At 40.1% G+C, this 26,064-nt stretch overlaps 1 protein-coding gene across 3 annotated transcripts in view; it reads left to right on the top strand.

Moving 5' to 3' along the window:
• Nucleotides 1–26,064, top strand: part of MTUS2 (microtubule associated scaffold protein 2) — a 679,782-nt gene that overhangs the window by 631,269 nt on the left and 22,449 nt on the right. For all 3 annotated transcript variants that reach the window (XM_043996074.1, XM_043996073.1, XM_043996075.1), the window contains 2 exons: nt 2,752–2,966; nt 13,890–13,995. In XM_043996074.1, coding sequence (XP_043852009.1) covers nt 2,752–2,966; nt 13,890–13,995 — 321 coding nt within the window. The remainder of the gene's footprint in view (nt 1–2,751; nt 2,967–13,889; nt 13,996–26,064) is intronic.

Genomic DNA, 26,064 nt, shown 5'->3' with positions numbered 1-26,064 from the left:
GACCTTGTGAGGGCAGGGATGAATGACTCCATTTTAATCTGTATACCCCTGGCACCTAGAACAATACCTTGCACATGATAGCCAGTGCTTAATAAATGCTCGTTCAGTTTGTGGGATAGTGTAGAAGCAGGTGCCACAAAAGGTTATTCTGAAAGGCTGTGCCCTAGCAAGCTAGACAGGCCCAAGGATGAACCGACTGTATGCCTTCAAAGGACCAGCCTAGCTAAGATGTGAAAGGCTCCACACCAGAGAGCAGGCCACCAGGCTGTGATACTTTTTAGCCACAAAATTCATGAAGTGCCCTGGCTGAGGCACTGAGGGCTGGCAGTCTGACATTAGTGGTAAGCTTACTGATGAAATCCCAGATCCTTGAAGTATCCAAATAAATATAGGTTTACATAAAGAGGGAGTCACATATGTAGGTCTAGGCCCATATGTTTTATGTAGTTAATTCTCCAAAATCCAGGTGCTATAAACCGGTAGTATCAACCTCAAATAGAAATGAGGGCCACCAAACAGTATATAAGGATCCCTGTGGGCTGCACATTGGCTTCAAAAACCACATATTAATGGTATTCATGTTTTACTATTTTCTTTATTTGGTTAAGTATTTCCCAATCATATCTTAAACTGGTTTGGTGTACTCTGGAATGTTGTGGGCCACATGCAGCCTTGGGGTTACGTGTTTGACACCTCTGGTATAAACAACAACATTGCCATGGGGAAGGCAATTTGCGAACCTTAAAGGCTATATAAATGTGAGCTATGGTAAGGGGCACCATGGCATGGTTGTTGGAGAGCGGGCTTTACCATCAGGAAGTTATGTGCTTGACCTATACAAATACTGTCACACGGGGAAAATCACTTTTCTCAATGCCCTCAGACAACTAGGGCTGGACAGTGCACAGGGGGTGCCAGTCTACATTGGAAGAGGAAGCTGCGTACTAGGTGTCCCCTCCACTGATGAATTCCAGGTCTTTCCAAAAATAATAATAACAATAACCAGAATGCAAAGTAAATATCATGGTCATGTTTTCATCGTCCTCTAGTCACCCTTCTATCCTAACAGGTCTTAAAATAAGAGGCCTTTAAGATAAAATGGTTTCATTATTTTCCCAGACTTCAGGAAAGTATGAATCAAAACTATAGCAAGCCAGGGGCAGGGGAGAAGATGGGAGATGTGCAGAAGGTACTGATAATTACTATTACTCCACTTCATTTTTTTTTTTATCCTCACATCTACCCTGGGAGATAGGTGGTATTTTTTGTTTTGTTTTGTTTTGTTTTTTGCAGGGCAATGAGGGTTAAGTGACTTTCCCAGGGTCACACAGCTAGTAAGTGTCAAGTGTTTGGGGCTGGATTTGAACTCAGGTTCTCCTGAATCCGGGGCTGGTGCTTTACCACTGCACCATGTAGCTGCCCCCACCTCCACTTCATTTTTTTTTAAATCTTTCTTGGCATGAATTAGGTAGTGTGCCTCCACCAATATCCTGCATCCCCTAGGAAAAATAAAGGGAGAGGAGAGGAGAAGAGGTTGCAAAGTGGTTGCAGGGAGGAAAATGTCCAAAAATGTTAACTCCTTGAGGACTGAATTTTTGTCTTTGTAGCCCTGGTGCCCAGCACAGTTGCCTAGTACATGGAAGACACTTAATGAATGTTTGTTTATTGATTCCTTCATTCATCTTGGTTCTGGTTTCCTGAATAGGATTCTGGAATTCATTTCTTTTTTTTTTATGTATAAGGTATTTTATTTTTTCCGTTACATGTAAAGATAGTTCTCAACTTTTGTTTATACAAGCTTTACAATTTCAGATTTTTCTCCCTCCCTCCCCTCCCTCCCCCCTCCCCTAGACAGCAGGTAATCTGATATAGGTTATATCTATATATCTATATACATATACATATATATATACACACACACATATATATATACATAATAACATTAATCCTATTTCTGCATTAATCCTGTTACAAGAGAAAAAATCAGAGCAGTGATGCAAAACCTCAAAATAGAAAAAAAAAACAACAGCACCCAAAACAAAAGAAATAGTATGGTTCAATCAGCATCTATACTCTACAGTTCTTTTTTTTTTTCTTGGATTTGGAGATCCTCTTCTATCACGAGTTCCCTGGAACTCTTCTGTACCATTGCATTGGTGAGAAGAATATAGTCCATCACAATGGATCAACACTCAATGTTGATGATACTGTGTACAATGTTCTTCTGGTTCTGCTCATCTCACTCATCATCAGCTCACGCAAGACCCTCCAGGTTTCTCTGAACTCCTCCTGCTCATCATTTCTTACAGCACAATAGTATTCCATTATATTCATATACCACAACTTGTTCAACCATTCCCCAGTTGATGGGCACCCCCTCAACTTCCAATTCCTTGCTACCACGTAAAGAGCAGCTATAAATATTTTTGTACATGTGGGTCCCTTTCCCCCTTCCATGATTTCTTTGGGAAAAAGACCTAAAAGTGGAATTGCTGGGTCAAAGGGTATGCACAGCTTTATCGCCCTTTGGGCATAATGGAATTCATTTCTGAGAAACATTTTTCATTTCGCTTTTTTTAATGAGGAGGTAAGGTCTTCCTCTTTGGGCATCTTCACCTGACCAGTTAAATCTCTTACCTTATATTTATGATGATGGTCTCATTTCTCCTGAAGATGCACCTACAATAAAGCTATTTCACAGTTTTCTATTCTCATTTAATTTTTTTTATTGTTGTTGTCCTTTCTCCACAGCCTTCAATACAGCAAAATGTGAGAAATTACAAAAAGAGAAAGAGGATCTGGAGAGAAGGTTTGAAGACGAGGTGAAGAGACTCCGTTGGCAGCAGCAAGCTGAACTCCAGGACCTAGAGGAAAGGCTGCAGCAACAGTATGTGGGAGAAGTGAAACGCTTACAGGAGGAACACCGCATGCAGCTAACGAGACTCAGGTGTCAGCACCAGGAGCAGGTCAGCACTTTGAAACACTGGCCGGCCGACTCACTCTCCTGAATTGTTGACAAGGTGTAAATAGGGGGGACAGATGAAAGGGAAAACCCCAAGTGCCAAGCCTAGGATCAGGAAGACTCATCTTCCTGAGTCACTCACAGTCTTATGGGGAAGACAATAGAAAAAGGTACAAGCAAACTATATACAGGATAAATAGGAAATAAATAAGAGAAAGAAGGTACTAGAATGAAGAGTTTGGTAAAGTCTTCACATAGAAGGTTGGAAATTTAGTTGGGAACAGAGGCATGGGATGGCCTAGTGATACAGTTTTAGGCTCTGGGGTGTAGCTAGGCCCCCGCTGCACATATACTCCCAAAGGGGCTATGATGACAGATCTAGGTTAGGGATGCAGGACCTTTGAAAAAGGAAAATACTAAAAGGTTCTTTCAGAAAAGTATGGGAGCAGCTATTTCCAACCAGTGACAGGCAGGTCTTTCTTAGCATAGAATCCTGGGCAGCCTGGCTTATTAAGATTTAGTGAATGCCCAAAGGCTGCCCCAGGGAAAGGTGAGCAGTGAGGAGTGTCACAGAAGGGTAGCCTAGTAATAAAAGTTAGACAGAGAGACAAAATGGGAAAAGTTCACTCTTTTGTTTTTGAAAATGTGTTCTAAGTAGTAGCTCGAGAGAGGTGAGCTGTGCTAAGGGGTAGGAGTTTTAGAGGGAGTGAAGGCTAATTTGAAAAAAAACCATATAAGAACCACTACTTTGTTGCAAAGAGGAGTTTGTGTCACAGATTCAAAGTTACTTAAAAAGCCCAGAAGCAGAGGCTACCTTCAGGGATTCCTCCTGAGCTGGTGTCCCACCACCTGATAGACTCTATCTATTACCCTGACCTTGGAGAGAAAGGCTTTTTCTCCTTGAGATATAGCTCAATTTACACTATTTTATAAAAGGTTAATGCACTCTTCATTCTAGTGCCTTCTTTCTCTTATTTATTTCCTATTTATCCTCTATATAGTTTGCTTGTACCTTTTTCTCTTGTCTTCCCCATAAGACTGTGAGCTCCTTGAGGGTAGGGTCTGTCTTTTGCCTCTTTGTCTCCCTAATGCCTAGCACAGTGCCTGGAACATGCTAGGTCTCTAATGCTTATTGACTGACTGTTATGTCCAACTTATCTGGCATTTGGGGCACTGCTCAATCAAGGTTAGGTAGTGGGATGGGACAGCTGGGTGGCACAGTGGATAGAGCACTGGCCCTAAAGTCAGGAGAATGTGAGTCCAAAGCCAGCCTCAGACACTTCACGCTTACTAGCTGTGTGACCGTGGGCAAGTCACTTAATCCCAATTGCCTCAAATATCCATCCAGTCATCCTGATATATATTTTGGCACTGGACTCAGATGGCTGGTGACTTTGCACAGCCCCGCCTCACTTAAATCCAATTTACTGCAGGTTATGACACCACCCCTCTTCTAGAACAAAGGAAAAACAACAACAGGTAGGGGGTAGCCCTTATGCTACTGTTTTCCTGGAGTTCCTAACTATTTCTTTTGCTCACCGGATCATTAGTATATGCCCAGTTCTAAGGGAATGATTCTCTCCGTCCTCTCTGCCCACCTTACAGATTGAATGGATTCAAGGCACTTCCTCCACTGAATCACATTGTGTCTGGAGTCCATATTGTGTTGACAAAGTAATCGATCCATCAACGAGAATTTATTATGCTCTGATTTTGTAACAGAAACTGCCCAAGGTACTAGAGTTACAGAGAAAGAAATGAAACAATGTCTATCTGGAGAAACAACATGAACACAAATAAATATATGCAAAACATCTATAAAGTAAATATAAGGTAGTTTCTGAGAAGTATTAGCAATTGAGGGACCAGGACGTACCTCATGTAGATGTTTGCAGAAGGAACCAGACTTCCCCTATCATCAGACAGAATGAGATCCTAGAAGTTCACCAGCTCCACTCCTTATCCGGGGAATGAGGAAGCAATGGTATTCTAAGGTACCTGTTTTCTAGGCTGTGGTGAGCCAGGCACAAGACGTACACCAAGGTGTGCTGCAATATAATGAAACATTCTTGATGGGCCTGAGGCATACTGGGGACCAGTAGTCTGGCTGTAATGACAGGGGCAGAAAGAAGAGAAAAAAAACCTACTTGTATGTCTAGGAAGGTGCAGAGAGGATATAAGCCATTCCTTGTGATTTTTGCTTCTGCACCATTTATTTTATCTGAAACAGGTACAGTTTTCTCTGACTTGGGAAAATGAGAATTTAAGCTGATCGGGATTCCTTTCACAAGTTAAACAGGGACAATATAGAGCCCCCATTTCTTCATGATAACTGTAAATCTTCTCTAAATGAATTAGCCAAAGCTTCTGATCAAGGACATGAGATAAATCTGCAGAGGACTTAATGAAATTAATCCAGCATCTCTTTACTTATGTCTGCCCCCTCATTCCACTGCCCTATCATTCAGCACGACCGTGCACTAGACAGCTATGGGAGCAGAATGTATCATTGGGAGTAGATGGTTTGCTACATAATACAAAGATATGTGCCATCCTTTATTAAATAGGATACTCGTCATGACAGTGAGGACACACTCTCAGCTCTTTAACCCAAAAGAGAAAGTATTAAGAGGCCAGATTTAGTTTATGAGTGCCATCAGGAGCAATTACTCAAAGGGCCCTTAGGAGATTAAAAGGTTAAAAAAAAAAGTGGCACAAAGCCAGTTAGATCTGCCATAAACTGGTAATAGATGAGTTATTAGCATCTGATTTTTGATTATGATCCAGGGTTCATAAGAGAAGCTTGTGTTTGTGATGTAACCATGCATCCATAGCCTACTCACAATATAGCTCTTGAGCCTTGAACTTGGAATATCAGGGACCTAGGTTTAATTCCAGCTGTTATTGAAATTCCCTTAGTAAGTATATGATTTTAGAGTAGTTCTAACTTCTTAGGGCCTCACTTTCCCTCATCTATCAAATGGAGATAATAATTGCACTCCTGCCCTTATACATTTGTGAGAAAGTAATTTTTAACTGTAAAGCGCTATATTAATATACCATTTTGCCCCTTCCCCATTTTGTTATAGTGCAGACATTTCTTGCAGTGTTGACCTTCTAGTTCCCCATTACATTATTAATACTACCATTATAGCATTATTTCACTTCATAGTATGTTTTTGTGTAACCAATTAGTTGGTTTTTTGTTTGTTTGTTTTGGTTTTGTTTTTTTTTAGTGAGGCAATTGGGGTTAAGTGACTTGCCCAGGGTCACACAGCTAGTAAGTGTTAAGTGTCTGAGGCCAGATTTGAACTCAGGTACTCCTGACTCCAGGGCCAGTGCTCCATCCACTTCGCCATGTGTAACCAATTAGTGACATTAGCACAGAATGTTTACTCATCTTACTATTCTTTTCAGGGAGGACTGAGATTCCAAGAGCTGGGTCTGAGTTACCTATTGGTCTTTGTGTTAGTATCTCCCCTCTATTTAGAAAGGAATTAGGAGGCTTGAGAGGAAGATGATCATTTTCGGACTTTGTGAAGAAATGTTACCAAAGAGGGAGGTCAGCTCAATAAAACAAGTGAAGGATAGTTTAGTGAGTCTGGCACATTGGTCTTCTCTCTGAAACATGGTGGGTAGGGACACTTTAATGTCCCCAAAAGTCTATGAATTCCTAAATTGTTGAACAGTAATAAGACGTATACACCAGTTTTAGCTCAAATACACCCATTAGCTTCAGTTAAAGACACTCAGCTGAGACAGTGGACAATTAGTCATCTTTCTAGTTAAACAATCCAACAGCACTGCAATGAATTAACATTTCATTAATAATAATTCTGCGGAGCACTTGTGGATAAATGAGACCATCACACCATACTTAGTATATTCATGGTGGTATTCTATCACCATGCAATCAAAGGCACAGCACATGGCAGATCGTAAATGTAAGCAACAAGCCTTAATAAATATCAGTAGAGACAGACCGCCAAGGCAATAAGGGGTCATTCTTCAAAGCCATACCTTGTCACTATCTCATTCTGGCTCTTTTCCTGGAGCCTTCTCACCCTGGGACTTTCTTCACCTTGAACATCTCTCTATAGGGCCCTGCCACTCTCCCATTGGTGAATTCTTCCTGGGGCCTATCATTTGTAAAGGGCCTTTATTCTCCTTCCAGCCCTGTTCCTGCCTTCTGAACTTGAAAACCATGGCCCTGAACCAGGCATATTTACTCCCCACACCCCACTTTTCAGATCCCTTTTTTGCATTGTATCCTCCCATTAAAAATGTAAAAGAGGGGACTAGCTTTCTTTTTTGTTTCTATTTATACCCCCAGTTCTTAGCACAATGTTTGGCATGTAGTAGGTGCTTAATAAATGCATGTTTCCTTCCTTCCTTCTATAGCTGAATTTTTTTATTCATCCCTTCTTCCTCACAGTTTAAGATAGAGAGACCACAAGAAACTGAATGTTGTAGTGGGAAGGGCTGAATGATTTTGCATTATGCTTCATGGTGTATTTGCCTCCACATAATTTGTGGGCTGTTGTAGATTACAGAATTAACTGGTTTCAATAACAGAGCAGGAGAAGAACATATTTCAGCTTTCTACTAGTGATTCATTTCTGCACTAATCTGAGGCAGCTTTGAGATGGTGATCCTGAAAAAAACAACACAAAAAACAACCAACAACCCTCAAACAAGACTTGGGATGATTAAATATGACCATATTCAGCCTTTCTGCAGAGAGGAAGAGAGATGTTCATAGCTTTGGGCCTCAAAGAAATTATTGCTTAATTAAGAATGCTCAGTAAATAAGAGTGAATCATTGCAGGTGTCTGTTCTCCCCATGTTTGTACAGCTCAGCTAACAACAAATAGCACTGGTATTACATTGTGGACTTTGACTGCTGATGTTCCTACCTGCATAGGTATGGTTCTCATCTCTGTCACTATTGTTGTTTAGTTGTTTCAGTTGTGTCCAACCTTTACTGGAGGGCTGTCTTGGCAAAGATACCGAAGTGGTTTGTCCTTTCCTTTTCTAGCTCATTTTACAGATGAGGAAAACTGAGGCAAAAGGGATTAAATGACTTGCCCAGGGGCACAAAGCTAGTAAATGTCTGGGGCCATATTTGGACTCAGGAAGATGAGTCTTTCTGACTCCAGTTACGTTATACACTGTGCCACCTAGCTGCCCCATGTCACTTAGCAAAGGAGAATTTAAGTAAATTCTCCCCAGAAAGTACAGAACCCTAAGAAATTGTTCTGCTTCAATAATCATATATATGCACACATATACATGTACATATGCATATATTTTATATGATATGTGTGCTGATATGGAGATAGAGATAGAGAGATATGGATATAGTTACAGATAGTTATATATAGGGAAGATATATATATATATATATGAGTACATGCAAATACATATACATGTAGCTCTACTTAATGAAACATTAGAGATTGAGAAATCTATGCAAAGCCCTGGATGATATAGTATGAATTGTTCCTGTGAGGTTGAGGGACTCTAATAGCTTCTGAATTTTAAGAGGAACAAGAATAATTCAACTTCACATAGTACTTCAAGCTTTACAGAGCACTTTGCTACCAACAGCCCTTGGGAACAGGTCACACAAGCGTTCTAGTCTCCATTTCATTGATGAATAAACTGAAGTTCAGAGGCTGTGACTTACCAAGGCTTCCATTGCCTAGTCTGTATTAAAGGAAGGATTTAAATTTGGGTTTTCTAATTCTATAACTCTCTTTGTGCTATAATATGCTCTTTACTGAAAAAAAAAAAGAACTTAGTTTCAGAATTAGGGGATCTTGTCTAATTCATTCAGTCATTTATTTGTTCAACAGTGCCTGTTCTATACCAGACACTCTGCTAGATTCTGAGGAGACTTAAAATAGAAAGCAAAATGTTCCCATGTGCCTAATAAATTCATTGATTCTCCTGCTCTCCCTTTCTTCTCTCTCCACTTTCCTCCCCCCCTTTTCTCTCTCCTTCCTCCCCCTTTCTCCTATTTGTTCTCCCCCTTTCTCTCCCTCCCTTTTCTCTTTCCTTTTTTATCCCTTCCTCTCTATCATCAAGAAGCTTAGAATTACAGTTGCACTTTAATAATATGAAATGAACATTCTTCCTAACCTAAGAAGCTTGTGGTTTAATATGAAGAATATGACATCAGCATGGTTACTTCCCTTAAGGATCTTGTAATAAAAAGTAGAGATAACACACATAGTCAAGTAATAACAGAACCTTTGTTATCAGTTGAGCCCTAACCCCTGACACAATAGACCTGGGAACAATTTAGGAGGGTGTCTCACAAAATCTCTCTGGCTCATGCACAAACCTAGGAAAACCTTGGAAACATCTGCCTTGTTTTACTATCCCAAAATGGGCTTTCAGTTCTGTTGCAAATAATTATACTAAGAAGACATCAAATATAGGGCAGATTTTTTTTTCTATGTTTGTTTTTGGTTCTTTGCAGGGCAATGAGGGTTAAGTGACTTGCCCAGCGTCATACAGCTAGTAAATGTTAAGTGTCTGAAGTCAGATTTGAACTCAGGTCCTCCTGAATCCAGGGCTGGTGCTCTATCCACTGTGCTACCTAGCTGCCCCAATATAGGGTAGATTTTAATCTAAAACACACACACACACAGAGGATGGATTCGTATTTAAATCCCTCAGCTGTCAGGAAAACTCTTCTATCTCCAAACAGTATAGGTTCCATCCTCCTTTAGGATTTATATAGTCAACATGATGGGCAGCTAGGTGCTACACTAGCCCTAAAGTTGGGAGGACCTGAGTTCAAATTTGAACTCAGACACTTGCTACGTGACCCTGGCTGAATCACTTAACCCCAATTGCTGTGCCAAAAAAAGAAAAAAGTTAAAACAGTTCTCTAAACAAAGAAGTCCTCTTCATCCTTTTTCTCTGTACTTCAGTTTATCTCCAACCAGAACAAATTTTTTTTAAAAAGTCTCTTTAGAAATTATTCTTGAGGCAGCTAGGTGGCGCAGTAGATAAAGCACCAGCCCTGGATTCAGGAGGACCTGAGTTCAAAACTGACCTCAGACACTTGACATTTACTAGCTGTGTGACCCTGGGCAAGTCACTTAACCCTCATTGCCCACCCCACCCCCCTCAAAAAAAAGATTCTTCATAGAATGATAGTATAACATTGAGGAACTATTGCTGGGCCCACACCAGCTGGAGTACGCTGCCCATTCTCTGCTCTGTACCAAGGCATGTATAGTTTGGACTGAGTTCAGTCCTGGGCCACCTGCTTCTAACAAGAGAGTTTAGATTTCATTTTTTCCTTTTCCCACTTTCTTTGGCTTGTTAAACTCCAATTTGTCAGATTTACATATAGTTTAGGTCATGGTTTCTATTTAGGGTTTTTCACAGAAGAGTGGAATAAAAAGGTTCCCAGTGTACCATATTAATCAAGTTTGAGCAGGTAGGTAATTCATTCCTGAACACACACACACAAAGGAAGCTGGGCACAAAAGATTCACAGCATTCATTAACAGAACAACTTAACACAGGATTCAGCAACAACTCCTAACTCCCATTACATCTGCTGTGAGGCTGAAGATTAAGCCTCATCAGAAGCAGAAAGCAGCTTGCAGGACTGCTCATTAGGCATTTTATGGTTCTCTTCATCTCTGCACTATCCAGATCACCAACAATACGTGTCTGGTGGTAAAATGTCCAGCGTTGGTACAGTCCAGGTCTTAGCGATGAGTCCCCTGTAATAGTAACCACAGGGCTAACATTCAGCTGGGGCCTGATGAGACTCAAGACCTCCAGACCTCTAGAACTCACAGTGTTGCCTACGAGCCACCTCGGTATGTCGGAAAATAAGAAACATAAAACAAACACAAAAGACACAGCCCCAACCCAGAGTCGGGTTTGTTTAGGAAAGATATTTGCGTTAGATGCCATGTGCTCACAGTTGCATGGAGATTGGGGGGCTGGGCTTGGAGGGGTTAGAGCCAGCCACCCTTTTCCCCCATCCCCTTCTCTGGAAGCAGCTCAGAAGCAAAGGGGAGGCTGAGGAGGGCAGAGCATTTAACCCCTTTTGTGTACACACACTGAGTCATCAGCTATTCCATTCTCCCTCATTTGAAAGTGAAAGCCCCTTAGCCCTGAGTCAGCTCATCGCTGGAACTATGAATGGCAGGCAACTCTGAGCACGCTCCATGGGATGGCCCCTATAGGCTAATTCAAGCTCACACTAGAGCTGTTAAACTGTCACTTCAAGATTCTTGAGCCTTTGAAAGATACTGGATCTGTAGTGTCTGTGGGGGAAGCTAATGAATCTGGTGTTACACTGGCAAGGCCAAGGTTGCAACTTTGGCTCCTTCCCATTGTCCCTCTTTAGCTGTTATAGTATCTCTTTCTGGCCCCAGCTCATAGGTGATTCCCCCAGTTAGGGATTGTGCGGTTGAGCAGACCTCCCCCTCCAGGTCCTGTGTGCAGCTTGCTGGTTTGACCCCTCCATCATCTCTCCTCCACAGTCCACATGTTCCCTCGTATCCAGAAGCAGATCCTTTCTTGCACACGCACTCTAGGGATTCCCCCATGAATGAGAGCAGAGGGAAGTGCTTAACCCAAATAAGGAGGGATGGATGGGCTTGCCTGCACACCTGCTGCAGCTGTCATGCAAAATGGAAACTAAATGTGCAAGAAAGGTATAGAGTGGGGCAGCTAGGTGGCGCAGTGGATAGAGCACTGGCCCTGGAGTCAGGAGGACCTGAGTTCAAATCTGACCTCAGACAGCTGTGTGACCCTGGGCAAGTCACTTAACCCCAACTGCCCTGCCAAAAAAAAAAAAAAGAAAGAGAAAAAAGAAAGGTATAGAGTGCCTGGGAATTTAAAAGGAAGGAGTGATTCTGGCTGGGAAGGGGTGGGGGAAATCAAGGAAGACTTCATGCAGAAGCTGTCATTTGAGCTATTCCTTGAAGGATGGGGAGTTTAGGGAGGAATAAGATACTTAAATTTGGTGTTGGGGAAAAGTGCAGTAAGGAGGGGGTAAGCAGAGGAAAAAGTCCACTTTGTCTTGAGAATAAATCTATAAAGGGGGTTCATTTGGCTAAAAAGCTAAATTGGAACCAGATTATCGAAGGATCAAAGGGTTTAGAACCAGAAAGGACCTCAGGAATCATTTAGTCCCATTCATTCATTTTATAAAGAAACTGAGAACAAGAGAGGTTTTAAGTTGCTTCCCCAAGGTCCCACAGATAGTAAATGGCAGGTCAGGGTCAGCATTTGAACTGGATCCTGATACCAAATTCAGAATTCTTCCCACTACACTGCATTGCCAGGGTCAGTCAGAACTTTATTTGTTAAATAGTAGGGGGGTGTTTAAAGGATAGTCAAGCAGTGAATGATGTGTTTAGAACCATGAATTAAGATGATTAATCTGGCAGCCATTATGTGCAGGATGGATCCAAAGGGAAAGAAACAGAATGTGGGAAACCAGTCACTTTGGTGTCCCCATCAGTGCCCCAAGTGAAAAGCAATTGAGAGTAGGACCCCTGGGAATGGAGAGGAACAGGCCAGTCTAAGTTAAAAGCATGAAAAAATGTCAGTGGCCTACATACAAGGAGGGAGGGAAACTTGCTTATGTGGTTAGACTTTGACAAACAATCACATCCCTAACAAAGCCAAGAAGATACCTCAGAGTAGCTGTTGTACCTTCTATCTGATATACGTGAAATAAAGGGGCTGTGATGTGGTTAATTACTTCGAGAGGTCAAATGCACATGACATCTTGGAAGGGATAAGTGATTCTTGGGGACACATGCAGTCCTCTGGAGTTTGAAGATCCAGATTCAGAGACCGCCACTGATGGTTACTTCCCCGTAAATAAGCCTCCCTTGGGCTTCAGAATTCTTGTTTATAGAAAAGATTGGACTAAATGCCCTCTGAGGTTCCTTTGAGCACCAGATGTAGGATCTTGTGAGCTATGCCATATCTACCCATAACTCCTTGCTTTTTGTACCCTGGGGGTCCCATCTGTCATTTCCAAAGGTCTAGACACCTAAAAGACAAGATAGCATTGTCCTAAGGCATCTGCCCCTTTTTAGCTGCTAGCTCATGCACCGTCATATGTCCACGAAGCCCCTGCTTATCTCTGGCATTTGGGGATAAATGACTAGGCAATTTTATAATAATAATCCAGCATTTGCAAATGCTTTAAGATTTGCAAAGCACTTTACAATTTATTCTTATCATTTTATCCTTGAAAACAGCCCTGTGAAGTAGGTACTACTATTATCCCAATTTTTCACAGATGAGGAAACTGAGACAGACAAAGATTAAGTGACGTGCCCATGATCATATGGCCAATAGGTACCTGAGGCTGGATTTGAACTCAAATCTTCTTGATTTCCGGTCCAGCACTTTAACCCCTGTACCACCTAATTGCCTCTTCTAATGATTGCCCTTTTAGCAACAAGTCATATTTATAGAGGATGTATTCCTCCTTCTGGGACTGCCATACCAGGACCAATTCTATCCCTCTTCCCTCAGTCCTTCATTGAGCTAGAAGACAGCTGGTCACCATTTTCCATGTGTTAACACATTCCAACATGATATTTTCAGCCACTGCCCACTTGATATATCATTTGTGACCAAATGATAAAAATGAGGGTCTTGGACTAGGATCCCAGATGTAGCTCCAGAAGGGACCCCAGGGACCCTCTGGTCCAACTCAAATTTTATGGATGAGAAGAATGAGAACATGGGAGTCCAGGCACCTTGCCCAAGGCTGCAGTGGTTTGTCGGTGTCAGAGGCTGCTGGCTCCGCTGTATACCTCTCTGAGTCTGGGATTTCTCACTTGGCAATGATGGTGATGGGTGCCCATCCTCTGCCTCTCTGATGCTCCCTGACCCTCATACTTGCTGCTCTTTCTTCCAGGTAGAAGACATCTCAGCCACCCACGAGGCTGCCTTGTTGGAGATGGAAAACAACCACTCTGTTGCCATCGCCATCCTCCAAGATGACCACGAACACAAAGTCCAAGGTAATGCCCCAGCCTGTATTTCACCCTGGGCTTGGCAAGGAGAGCCGTCAACTGGAGCATGTCCTCCCACTGACTCAATTAACTGCCCCAACTCTATGCTTTCATCTTTCCATCATGTCCTACACATGGGCAGCTTTGGGAGAAGTAGGGGACCAAGGCATAAGTGTAACTACCGACCATGTGAGCCCTGCAAGGTTTGGGGGCTTCTACTTCTAAAAGTGAAAGAGGGCAGGGCACTAGATGTGGGCATTTGGTGGTGGCAGTAAGCCCTTTTAACTCAATTCAATTCAACAGATATTAAGTCCCGACTGTGTGCAAGGTACTCTACTAGGTGCTGGAGATACAAACAAAGAACATTTGAATCCCATGCTTATCGTCTCTGTGACCATGGGCAAGTCACTTCCTTTCCTCAGGTCTAAATTTCTTCTTTGGTAAAATGAAAGGGTTGATGGTCACTGTAGTCCCTTCTGGCTCTATATCTGTGGTCATTTGAAATGAGTTTAATTTGAGAGAGGGGGCCCAGAAGTAGGAAAAGTCTTTTCAATTTAATTTTTTTAAATCTTGCATTAAGATTTAAGTCCCCCATCTCCCCTATAAGCACATCCCTTTCCTTCTCTCACCCTCCCACCTGTATCCATGAGTGTTCTTCTATGCTCTGTATCTCATCTGGATCATCAGAGTGTTCAAAGCTAATTCTGGGGTTTTCCCGTTTCTTGCAGTGTGCTTTGAGTTGTGTTTTTATCATGATGTCCAAGACAAGCCATGAAGGATTTATTACAATGGGCTAAATATTAGTTTTTCCGTTGCTTTCAGTGGTTATCCAGTAATATACCCTGACATTTGTGACATTGAAAAAGTTCGAGAGACATAGTTTCTGGGTAATTAGTCATTTTATTAATAACACTAACATTTTATTAATAAAAGAGGTCAGTGGTACACTTGAATGTCAAAGACCTTCATGGTGGCAGGTTCACAACTTATATGCCCTCGGAAAAGTGGACAATCAACTCTAACTGGTTAAAAATTAAAAGATAAAATTATTATTATAATAAGATGTGAGCTCATTCTAAGGAGGGTCTTTGGGGTATGTGACTTGGATCACCCAAGTCTTGGTCAAAAAGACTCATCAGTATCCATATCCCTGTCCATAAGATAATCCACTTCTGTGCCAGACCTGTCTGACCAAACACAACAAATAGAAATTCACCAATTCTCTCAGCCTGGTCAGGGAATTTTTTCCCAAGATTTCCTACACTGGTTGATTTCTGGTTGAGGAAGTAGAAAATGGGAAAAAGCTTGATTGTAATTCAATAATTAATTATTAATATATGAAAGAAATAACTGTTTCTCTCACACTCAAAAATTTACTTGATTCAATTTACATAATAAGGTTTTTCTTCTTAAGATATCTCCATTACTTCCAAAGATTTGTGATCTCTCTGGGGGAAAGCATTCCTTCTCATCAAAGATGACCACCTCTCCAAACCACAGTGAACATGATAAAAAAAAAAAAAAGTGTTGGCCATGGGGCAACTAGGTGGCACAATGGATAAAGCACTGGCCCTGGATTCAGGAGGACCTGAGTTAAAATCTGGCCTCAGACACTTGACACTTACTAGCTGTGTGACCCTGGGCAAGTCACTTAGCCCTCATTGCCCTGCAAGAAAAACAAAACAAAAGAACAAAAAACAAAACAAACTAAACAAAAAGTGTTGGCCAATTGTTGTCTTCTATTAACATCAATGGGGAAAATTTTTCTCTACCATTCTGGTCTAAATATAGGTGATACCCTTAAAATGCAATCTCTCTGAAAAGTCTTTGGAAGGAAATGTACATGCATACATACATTTATATATGTATATATAATGTATTTATACATATATATCCTTTCAAAGAGGAAAGCAATGAAAAAGTTAATATTTAGCCAATTATAGAAAATATTTGAGCTTATATTTTACATATCATGATAAATACAACTCTAAGTATACAGTTAAGAAACGTGAAATGGGGGCAGTTAGGTGGCGCAGTGGATAAAGCACTGGCCCTGGATTCAGGAGGACCTGAATTCAAATATGGCCTCAGACACTTGACAGTTACTAGTTGTGGGACCCTGGGCAAGTCACTTAACCCTCATTGCCCTGACAAAAAACAAAAAGAAAAGAAAATGGGGGGAAAAAAGAAAGAAACATGAAATCCCTAGAGTTACCATTAAGTAATTTGATGATCTAGACATAGAAAATATGGCTAGATCAAGGCAAGTCAACAAGCATTTCTGAAGCACTTTTGTGCCAAGAACTGTGTTAATGACAGATAATACAAAAAGAAGCAGAAGTCTTTGTCCTCAAGGAGCATGCATTCTAATAAGGGAAGATAACACATAAAAGGGAGCTGAAATGGGGGGAGGAGTCAGGAGGAGATAAAAGTACCCAGTATGATGGTGGTAGTGGTGGTAGCGATGATGTTGTTGTTGTTGTCATTGTCATTGTTGTTGTCATTGTTGTTGTTGTTGATGGACATTGTAGAGAAAGCTGGGGAGGCAAGTCATGAGTTCAGCCCAGAGAGGAATGAAGTCAGAGATGGGCCCAGGCATCCTCCTTAAAATGGAGGGGGTGGGAGGAGGGAGGGTGCTTCCCATGTGTGAGGCGCAGAGCTGGAGGAAGCTCCTGAGGTGGAGAGGTTTCTGGGGTATTGTAGACAAAGTCTGGGTGGAGAGTCAGGAGTGCAACCAGGAGAGGAGTGAAGATGAATATGTGTCTGTGTAGGTAGACATGGTAAAATACCTCAATGCTGAGAAGTAATTACGTAGAATGGATTTATCAGAAATGTGTAATTAAATGTTCACATTTATTTCCCTTCACATTCAGGTGTCTTATGCATTTTCCTCTTTATTTCATCCATTTGATTTGTTCTCTCCTTTATGCTTCCCTTACTACCATACATGAAATTTGAAAGCCAACCTTTTTTTGTGAAGCCAGAGATATGGACAAGATCATCTTTCTCATATTTTTCAATCCAGTCGAACATCAGATCCACCATTGGATTCTTCAGCATCCTACCCTCTATGTGGACCATATCCTACTCACAACCCTGGAGACACCTTGTAGATGTCATTCCAACTGGGAAAATGAAACCATGTGATTTTTGAAGTGCCAATCTTTTTCAGTTCAAGGGACCTGTGACCACTACATGTATCCAGCAGGCACACTGCTTTGGAAGAGGGTCAGACCTCTGAGCGCACACAGAGGAGGACTGGATAATCATTCACACAGTCATGCAGTCTTTTTTTCAGCATCCCACAAATCTGCCATGGGGAACTTCTCTTTCTAAAATGCCTTTTCTCTCATTTCTAAGAGCATGATTACTGGCCCCACTCAAGTTTTTACAAGAGCAAGATCTGGGCAGAAAGTGTCACCTTCTATTCAGACCCATATAGGAACTGCTAATGGATCCTTAGAATTGTCTTTTCATCAGAAGGTGACCGGAATCTACAAATTTCATTTGAAATGTTTGTCTTCTAGGACCAAATATCGAATGGATTTTTCTTTCTGTTGATAGAGGATCTTTACAAGTTTTCTCTCGTTCTTTCTTCCTTTCTTTCTCCCCAGGTATATCCCATTTTATCCACTGATCCCCTTGGTTGGATGGCAAATGTACTTCCCTGTAAAGAGAAATTCAATTTTACTTGCCCCCCAAAATGGAAAATTGTATGTTCTGTCCTATGTCTTAACAAAAGAAAAGAATCCAGTACAGAAGAACTTTCCTATATCCTTGTTCTCATTGATATAATTCATCCACATTGTCTATTTTTCATTTCACCCTTATTTGAACCTGTATAATGACTCTATGAAACTCATATTCAGGCTTCCTAAGATCAAATCAGGTAAGCATGACTAAGCACTTACCTGGTTTTTCCCCCATTTGTTCTACTTCCTGGATTTCTTCCTAAGTATTTCTATTATATATCCATTTAAAGCCCTTAACAATCTGTCCTCAACCCATCTTTTCAGAATAATTTAGTGTTATTCCCACTCACATACTCTGCATTCCACCCAAATTGGCTTACATATTGTTCCCCAAATGTAACATTCCATCTCCACTCCCATGCACAGGCTTTGCCCCAGGTGTGGTATACTCTCTTTCTTTACCTTTCTGCCTGAAATCACTAATATCTTTTAAAACTACTACCAGGTACCTGCTTGGGGCCTTTCCTGTTCCCTCCCTGCCCCCGATTGCTACCATCTGCCCTTCCCAAATATTTCTTTCTACTTTCTTCGCACAAAATTTGTATTTATTTATCAGTATACATATTGTTTCCTGCCTGAAAAAAAGTCAGCTCTTTGAGGGCCAGAAGCATTTCATTGTTATCTTTCTATTCCCAGTGACTGGAATGTGATAAGGATATGCTCAGATGCATGTTGAATTGAATAGAATGGAGTTGAAGTTACAGGAGGCTTATTTATAGATAGAAAAATGCATTTTCAATTTTTAAAAATATGCATATTCATTTCTATGTAAAAGAAAAAGTACAAAGTTTATCTTTTTCAGTTTTCTCCTCCCAGTCTGCTTATCATGGTAGATTAAAATTAATGTTTTAATCATTAATTTTTAAAATAGTTTTTTAACATTTAAATGGTTCTTTTTTTGCTATAAAAATGCTATTTTTAAAAAATTGGCAGAAGCAGATACGGTACATTTTATAACCTTAAATAGAATTCTTAAATTAAAAAAAAACAAAAACAACAAGAGCAATCACTTAAGATGAAGTAGGCATTTTAATGACATGGAATTGGAAAGGTTTTTTTGGGGGGGGGTTCACAAACAAAATTAAGACAGCTGGGCTAAACGTGGAATTAGTCAATTTAGGTGGGGAAAGTTTTGCATCCAATAACTCTAATAAGAATATATTGTCCAAGATGATCTAGGGAACTAAGAGAAGTAGCTAATACCAAAAGCCATTCCCCAATGGACGAGTGAGCAAAGGATATAAGCAAATAGTTCTCAAAAGAATTGCAAACTTTCGACAACCACATTAGAGAGTGCTCCAAACCACTAATAGTTAGAGAAATGAACATCTAAACAACTCCAAAGTTTTGCTTCACACCAAGCAAATTGGCCAAGATGACAAAAGATGATGATATAGTAATCAATGTTGGAGAAGCTGTGAAAAGACAAGTGAGCTAATGCACTGCTGGTAGGGCTCGAAATTAGTCCAACTTTCCCAGAAAGCAATGTGGAATTGTTCATTAACCAATCATTTATTTTTTTTATTAATATTTTTCCCCAATTACATGTTAAAACAATTTTTGACATTTGGTTTTATTTTTTTAAGTTTTGAGTTCCAAATTCTGTCTCCCTTCCTCTCTTCCCTCCCCACTCTCTGAGATGGTAAAGCAATCAGATATGGGTTTTACATGTACAATCATGTAAAACATATTAGTCATTTTGTATAAGAAGACTTGAATTAAAGAAAAAGAATGAAAGAAAAAATAGCATGCTTCAGTCTGAATTCAAGCAATATCCGTTCTTTCTCTGAAGGCAGATAGTTTGCTTCATCATTAGTCCTTCGGGATTATCTTGGATCATTGTATTGCTGAGAACAGCTAAGTCATCCACAATTCTTCGTCAAACAATATTGTTACTGTGTACAACATTCTCCTGGTTCTGTTCACTTCACTTAGCAGCAGTTCACTTAAGTCTTTCCACATTTTTTTCTGAAATCATCCTGCTCGATCAAGCATTTATTAAGTGCCTACTCTGAGCCAGTTGCTAGGCATGCAACGGTATTTGCAAGGAGCTTTCATCCTAATGGGGAAAAGAGAGTGATTAAAATATCCACACCCAAATTCCACTGCTAGGCATGTACCAAGAAAGACAGATCCAATACACCTCAAAATATTTGTAGCAGCAAAGAATAGGCAACAGTGTAGTTGCTAATAGATTGGGGTAAAAAAAAAATGGAGTATATGAATGTAAATATTACTCTGCTATAAGAAATTACTTTGGGGGCAGCTAGGTGGCGCAGTAGATTCAGGAGGACCTGAGTTCAAATCCAACCTCAGATACTTGACACTTACTAGCCGTGTGACCTTGGGCAAGTCACTTAACCCCCATTGTCCCGCCCCACAAAAAAATGACTTTGAAGAAGAAAAGGCTTGTTACAAAGTGAAGTGCAACCTGGTAAACAATATAAGGAATGACCACCAAAGAAAAAAAAAATTGAAACTGCATGCTATGTAATTAGAATGACCAAGTTTGAACCAGAAGGAAAGATAAAAATGTACCTCCCTCTCTTCTTTGCAGGTCGGAGGAACTATGGATATGATACTGCATATATTATCAGATTGTGTTGGTGTATTTCGTTTCTCTGTACTACATTTTCCCTCTTTTTTTATCCTTTGTTATATAGAATGGTTCTCTGGTTGGGGAAGGAGATATGTTGAGAAATTAAGATGACAGAAAAGATATCAATAAAAATGTTATAGTATATTATTTAAAATAAAAAACGTCCATAGAATATACTGTCTAATCAGCATACAAACTGCTGACCCCTATTAAGCAGCCAGCATCATCAAAAAAGTAGGGTTCTGGGGGCAGCTAGATGGTGCAGTGGATAGGGCACAGGCCCTGGATTCAGGAAGACCTGAGTTCAAATCCGACCTCAGACACTTGACACTTAGTGGCTGTGTGACCCTGGGCAAGTCACTTAACCCTCTTTGCCCCGCAAAAACCAAACAAACTAGAGTTCCTAGGTTTTCTCAGCAACACAGTGATCCAATATCCCAAAGGACTTATGATGAAAAATGCTATCCACCTCCAGAGAAAGAACTAATGGCAACTGAATACAGACTAAAGCTTTTTCTTTCTCTTTCTTTCTTTCTTTCTTTCTTTCTTTCTTTCTTTCTTTCTTTCTTTCTTTCTTTCTTTCTTTCTTTCTTTCTTCCTTTCCTTCATTCTTTTTTATTTTCTTCTTTCTTTCATTCAAGTTTTCTTCCACAGAACGACTTATATGGAAATATTTTACATGATTATACATGTATAATACATCAGATTGCTTACCATCTCAGGGAGAGGAGAAGGGAGGAAAAGATATAATTTGGAACTTAAAACTTTAAAAAAAAGAATGTTAAAACAATTTACATGTAATTGTGGGGAAAGAATTTTTAAAAGAAGGATAATTTGGGAAATGTAAGTGATTTTAAACCAAAAAAATCAATAAAAATTCATTTAAAAAATAAATTAAAAAAGAAACCAGAAGTCCAAGCAGAAACAAAAGTTTAAACCTAAGTAACTTCATCCAAAAGTACCCTTTCTTGTAACCTAAAAGACGAAGAGGCAACTTCACATTTGTATTTTTAGCAATTAATATTTTAAGTTTTTTTTCCTAGTCAATTTTCAGAAGTATATCATGTGTCTGACATTTTCAGTCAAATCCAATTTTAAAATACTTGTCATTTTTCATGGACCTCTGAAATGTTAAGGTTTTTTTTTTCTATCTGTATAAAATCTGAGGGAAAGGTTGTATTTTTCCCTACATTTTTAAGTTGGCTCGACAAAGTCCTCAGAAAGAAGCTAAGCTATTAATTTTTATGAGGCCTCTTTCTAAGGGTATTAGTTCTACAATTAGGATCAGTTTGTTCCTACATTGATAATTATTTCAATACTTTAAAGATGAGTCATTTCTTCCCTATGGGATAACCCCCATCCACCTATAAAGAACATGCCTTAGTAAACTGTTTAAGTGGTTATCATGAGGGAAAAAAATACACCACTTAGAGACTGATCTTCTAATTTCAGCTTTTCTGAAGTTAGCTGTGCTGGACCTCAGACAAGCAATGTTATGACCAAGATTTTCCAAGTTGGCATAAAAAGGTCAGCCTTGTCATTGGGATAGTCTTGGCAAAACTGAGTCATCTCTATGATACAATGAGTCATGAGCTTAATACTTTAGTAGTAGATATGGAAGGCTAATATCCAAAAAGATTTTATATTTCCCAACATCCACAAATCAGACTGAATTCTTCTGTAAGGATATTCTTAGAACATAAACAGGTACAACTAATATGTTTTCTTTGTCACTCTTTCTTTACCTTGCTAGGATGCTAGTGAAATATAAGGGTTCTTCTGATGGTGATCCCTTTCTATTGCCACATGGCTAGCACCTCTTCTTTTTCATTTCTCTGTTGACATCCTTTATCCCGTTTTACCTTTATCATCCCTTACTTATAACGTGTTTCAGTCTGCTCATCCCCACCATTGACCTTTGAATGATTTTCATCTTCAATTCCGTAGAGACAGGAGTATTCCATGAGTGTCCACCATTCATTAGCTCTGGGGTAAGTATTAGCATTTAAAGATGGGCCTTTGTTTAAAGGAGAAGCTGGTGGCTACTTAATAAGTGCACCATATTACAAGGCACTTTAGGCCACTCTTCAGTTCAATATGGTCCTATAGCATTGTCCAGTTGTGATGCCTGTTCAATCAATTGGATAAGCTCTATAGGTTGTGAATCCAACTGAATAGTCCATTTGGACTATAGGGATTCTTTCTCTGCTTGGTTTTTCCTACGTGGCTAATTAGACTAAACTGTCTAATTGCAGTCTCCTAGATGAGATTGATAATATTTGATGGCTTGATGCAATTAACACAAAGTTGTCCATAAACAGGGACATCTAGAAGACCTCTAGATATTCTTCCTTCTCCAAAGGGAATTCCTCTTGCACTGTATACTGAATCTCCTTCATGACAGCGCTTAACAAACATCCCTCTGGGCTTTTTTTGTCTTGCTTGATATAAATTACCAGAGGTTTATCAAAAAAGTTACCCCTGTTATCTTTCAAGGAAACAATTTTAATGGATGCAAGGAAGATAACTCATGAAAGGAGAATCCTTAAGGCAATATTTTGCTCTATAAATAATTTTTAAAAATTATAATAAATAGTAAACACTGGGGGAGTGTATGTTCTCTCTACATCTTTCAGGCAGTTGTGTAACAATAAAGATGCAGGGTGGTATAGTGAATAGAGTGGTGGACATGGAGTCAGGAAGACCTGAGTTCAAATCCTGAATCACTTAACTTAGCTGTGCAACTCTGGGCCACTGTTTGCCTTAGTTTTCTCATCTGTAAAATGAGAATAGTTAATAGCATTGACCTGGCAGAGTTGAGATAAAATAAAATAATATTTGTAAAGTGCACTGCAAACCTTGTGTTATATACATGCTAGTGAGTGATGATGTTGACATGGTTTTTTTTTGATTTTTTGTTTTTGCAGGGCAATGAGGGTTAAGTGATTTGCCCAGGGTCACACAGCTAGTGAGTGTCAAGTGTCTGAGGCTGGATTTGAACTCAGGTCCTCCTGAATCCAAAGCCAGTGCTTTATCCACTGTGCCACCTAGCTGCCCCCGATGTTATGTTTTACAATAGAATACCATCTATGACAGCCTATTCCCTTCAAATACCCTCATCTTGGGTGCTCCCAATGTATGTATAGATTTTTCTCAGAAAAAAATGGAAAATTAGGCATATAGGTTAGCAATTACTTATATAGTATTGGTCATCTTTTTTCTTTTAATAATATGGTCATATATATGTGTATGTATGTGTATATCTTCTTCTTCTCCAGAGAAGGTAAAAATCTGTCTCTCAGTCCCCCTCACAATTAACAAAGCCACCTGCACTAACTTCTCTGTATACTCATTCTCTAGACCGCCAGCCTTTCCCATACTTGTTTTCTTAACTTTTCTATGAACACAGCCAGGACCATGATGTTGAGTCCAAAAAGGGTGTCTCTGTTGTTCTTAATGATGACAACAGGTTTTGTTTTATTTTGCAGGACAGTTAGGGTTAAGTGACTTGCCCAGGGTCACACAGCCTTCCTAGGTACATGCCAGAATCACATGATAGGTCCTAGAGGGAAGTTGCCTATTCCATTGATGACCTAGGCTTAAGAAGTACTATATGAGGGGCAGCTAGGTGGCACAGTGGATAAAGCACCGTCCCTGGATTCAGGAAGACCTGAGTTCAAATGTGACCTTTGACACTTGATACTCACTAGCTGTGTGACCCTGGACAAGTCACTTAAACCACATTGCCCCACCAAAAGAAGAAGAAGAAGAAGTATATGAGGCATTATTGAGGAAATAAACATAGGGTAAGGATTAGAAAAGGAAGTGAATAGACCTTTTATGAAGGTAGGGTGAGAGACAGCATGTAAAGAGCCTAAACTATTCTATAAAATCTTTTAAAACCAATGAATTGCTAAGCCTGTTCTTTACATTAGCTCATAGAGTTAAGATTCCTTTAAAGCAATCCATTTTTATCATTTCTCATGGTACAATAACATTCCATTACATTCATATAGTACAGTTGGTTTGCCATTCCTTAATAGATGGGCAAACCCTTAGTTTCCAGTTATAGGTTACTATGAAAGGAGCTGCTATAAATATTTTTAGACATATGGCTCCTTTTACCCCTTTCTTTGATCACTTTGTGGTTAGTACTTTACTCACAAGCCCCCATCATTATACTCCCCACTTGCTATCAGGTAGTAATCTCAGTTTGCTTTTAGCAAAGATATTTACCAAGATGGTATAGAGAAAAGAGTACTTTAGAAATGTCCTCTCAAACTCTCTCAGCTCCCAATTCCTCAGTCTCTATAAATCCTATGACTTACTCCTTCACTCTGCCTCAACTATCGGGATGGTCACACACTAGATCTCACTGTGACCCACTAGTGATCTACTTCTGTGCCTCATCATCACCATGCCTCAGCTGCCTTCTCCCTTGACCCCTACAAGTCCTCTTCTCCCACTAGTGAGTTCATCCTGAAACCTCCTTTTAGAGGAAGGGCCTAAAATCAGTCATCCTTCCCCCTGTTTTCAACTCCCCCATGTGAGATTTAAAATTGGATACAAGAGGGCAGGTAGGTGGCGCAATGGATAGAGCACCGGCCCTGGAGTCAGGAGGACCTGAGTTCAAATCTGGCCTCAGACACTTAACACTTACTAGCTGTGTGACCCTGGGCAAGTCACTTAACCCTAATTGCCTCACTTTAAAAAAAAAATTGGATACAAGAGCATTAAACTCCCCTTTAACCTTTCCCTTATATATCTCCCAGACCAGTAAGTGAAAGAAGCTTCTGAGCTTTAGTTAGAGCTTTTTATTGTTTGGGAATTAATTAGCCAACAAAACAAGGTGATGTTTATTAGAGAGATAGGAAAGTAGAAATACAAATAAATAGTCTTAGATCTAAGCTTAGTCTATATTCCGTATAGAACTCACCAAAATCCAAAACCACCTCTGAGGCTGAGAACTGCGTCAAGCACGTGCTGTTATGGAGGACCAGGCTGATCACCAAGGACCACAATGTCGAACCTGAGTCAGCGTCTGTGTGTGCAGAGCAAGCCAGCGGGCGAGGAGAGAAAAAGACATCACTTCCGTTCTCTCCTTGCCTTTAAGCTCGCACCCCGGAAGTGGAGTGCTTAGCAGACGCATGGGCCATTCGTCAAGGTCTCCTCCCCGAAAGGGTGGTCCTTCAAAAACTGGCATCCTTCAGTTATCCTAACTGACTGTTAAAAACTTTCACTTTTTACCACACCCATTATAATGAAAGCTCTCTGAAGACAAAATCGTCTTCTTTTTTGCTTGTATTTGTATCCCTAGCATTTAGAATAGTTCCTATAAATGCTTAGTAAGTACTTAATTACTTGCTTAAGTAAATGCTGAATAAATACTTATTGGTTTGACTTAACTCAACTTCCATTTTTTAATTAGAAATGGTGATATTCCCCTATTGGACTATAACTTTCTATCATTCCACTTCCCCCTATGCCTCACACATCCCAAACATATTTTTTGCCTTCATCAAGATCTCTAAACCCTCAGTCATTTCTTAGATCATTTCCCCTGTTCTAACTTCACTTTCCTCCCCATCTCAATTGTTAGGCATTTCAACTTTACACCGTCATCTGATCTTGAATTCCTCGCCTCTTTGTCGTGTTAGCACAAATCTGCCAAAACACAGCTGTGGATTACTTCCACCATCTGCCTTCTCTACTTCTTTTCATGGGCCT

This window comes from Dromiciops gliroides, chromosome 3, assembly GCF_019393635.1.
Source record: "Dromiciops gliroides isolate mDroGli1 chromosome 3, mDroGli1.pri, whole genome shotgun sequence".
Lineage (NCBI taxonomy): Eukaryota > Metazoa > Chordata > Mammalia > Microbiotheria > Microbiotheriidae > Dromiciops > Dromiciops gliroides.
Note: the sequence above shows the minus strand (reverse complement) of the source record. Positions and strands in the feature narration are given on the sequence as shown.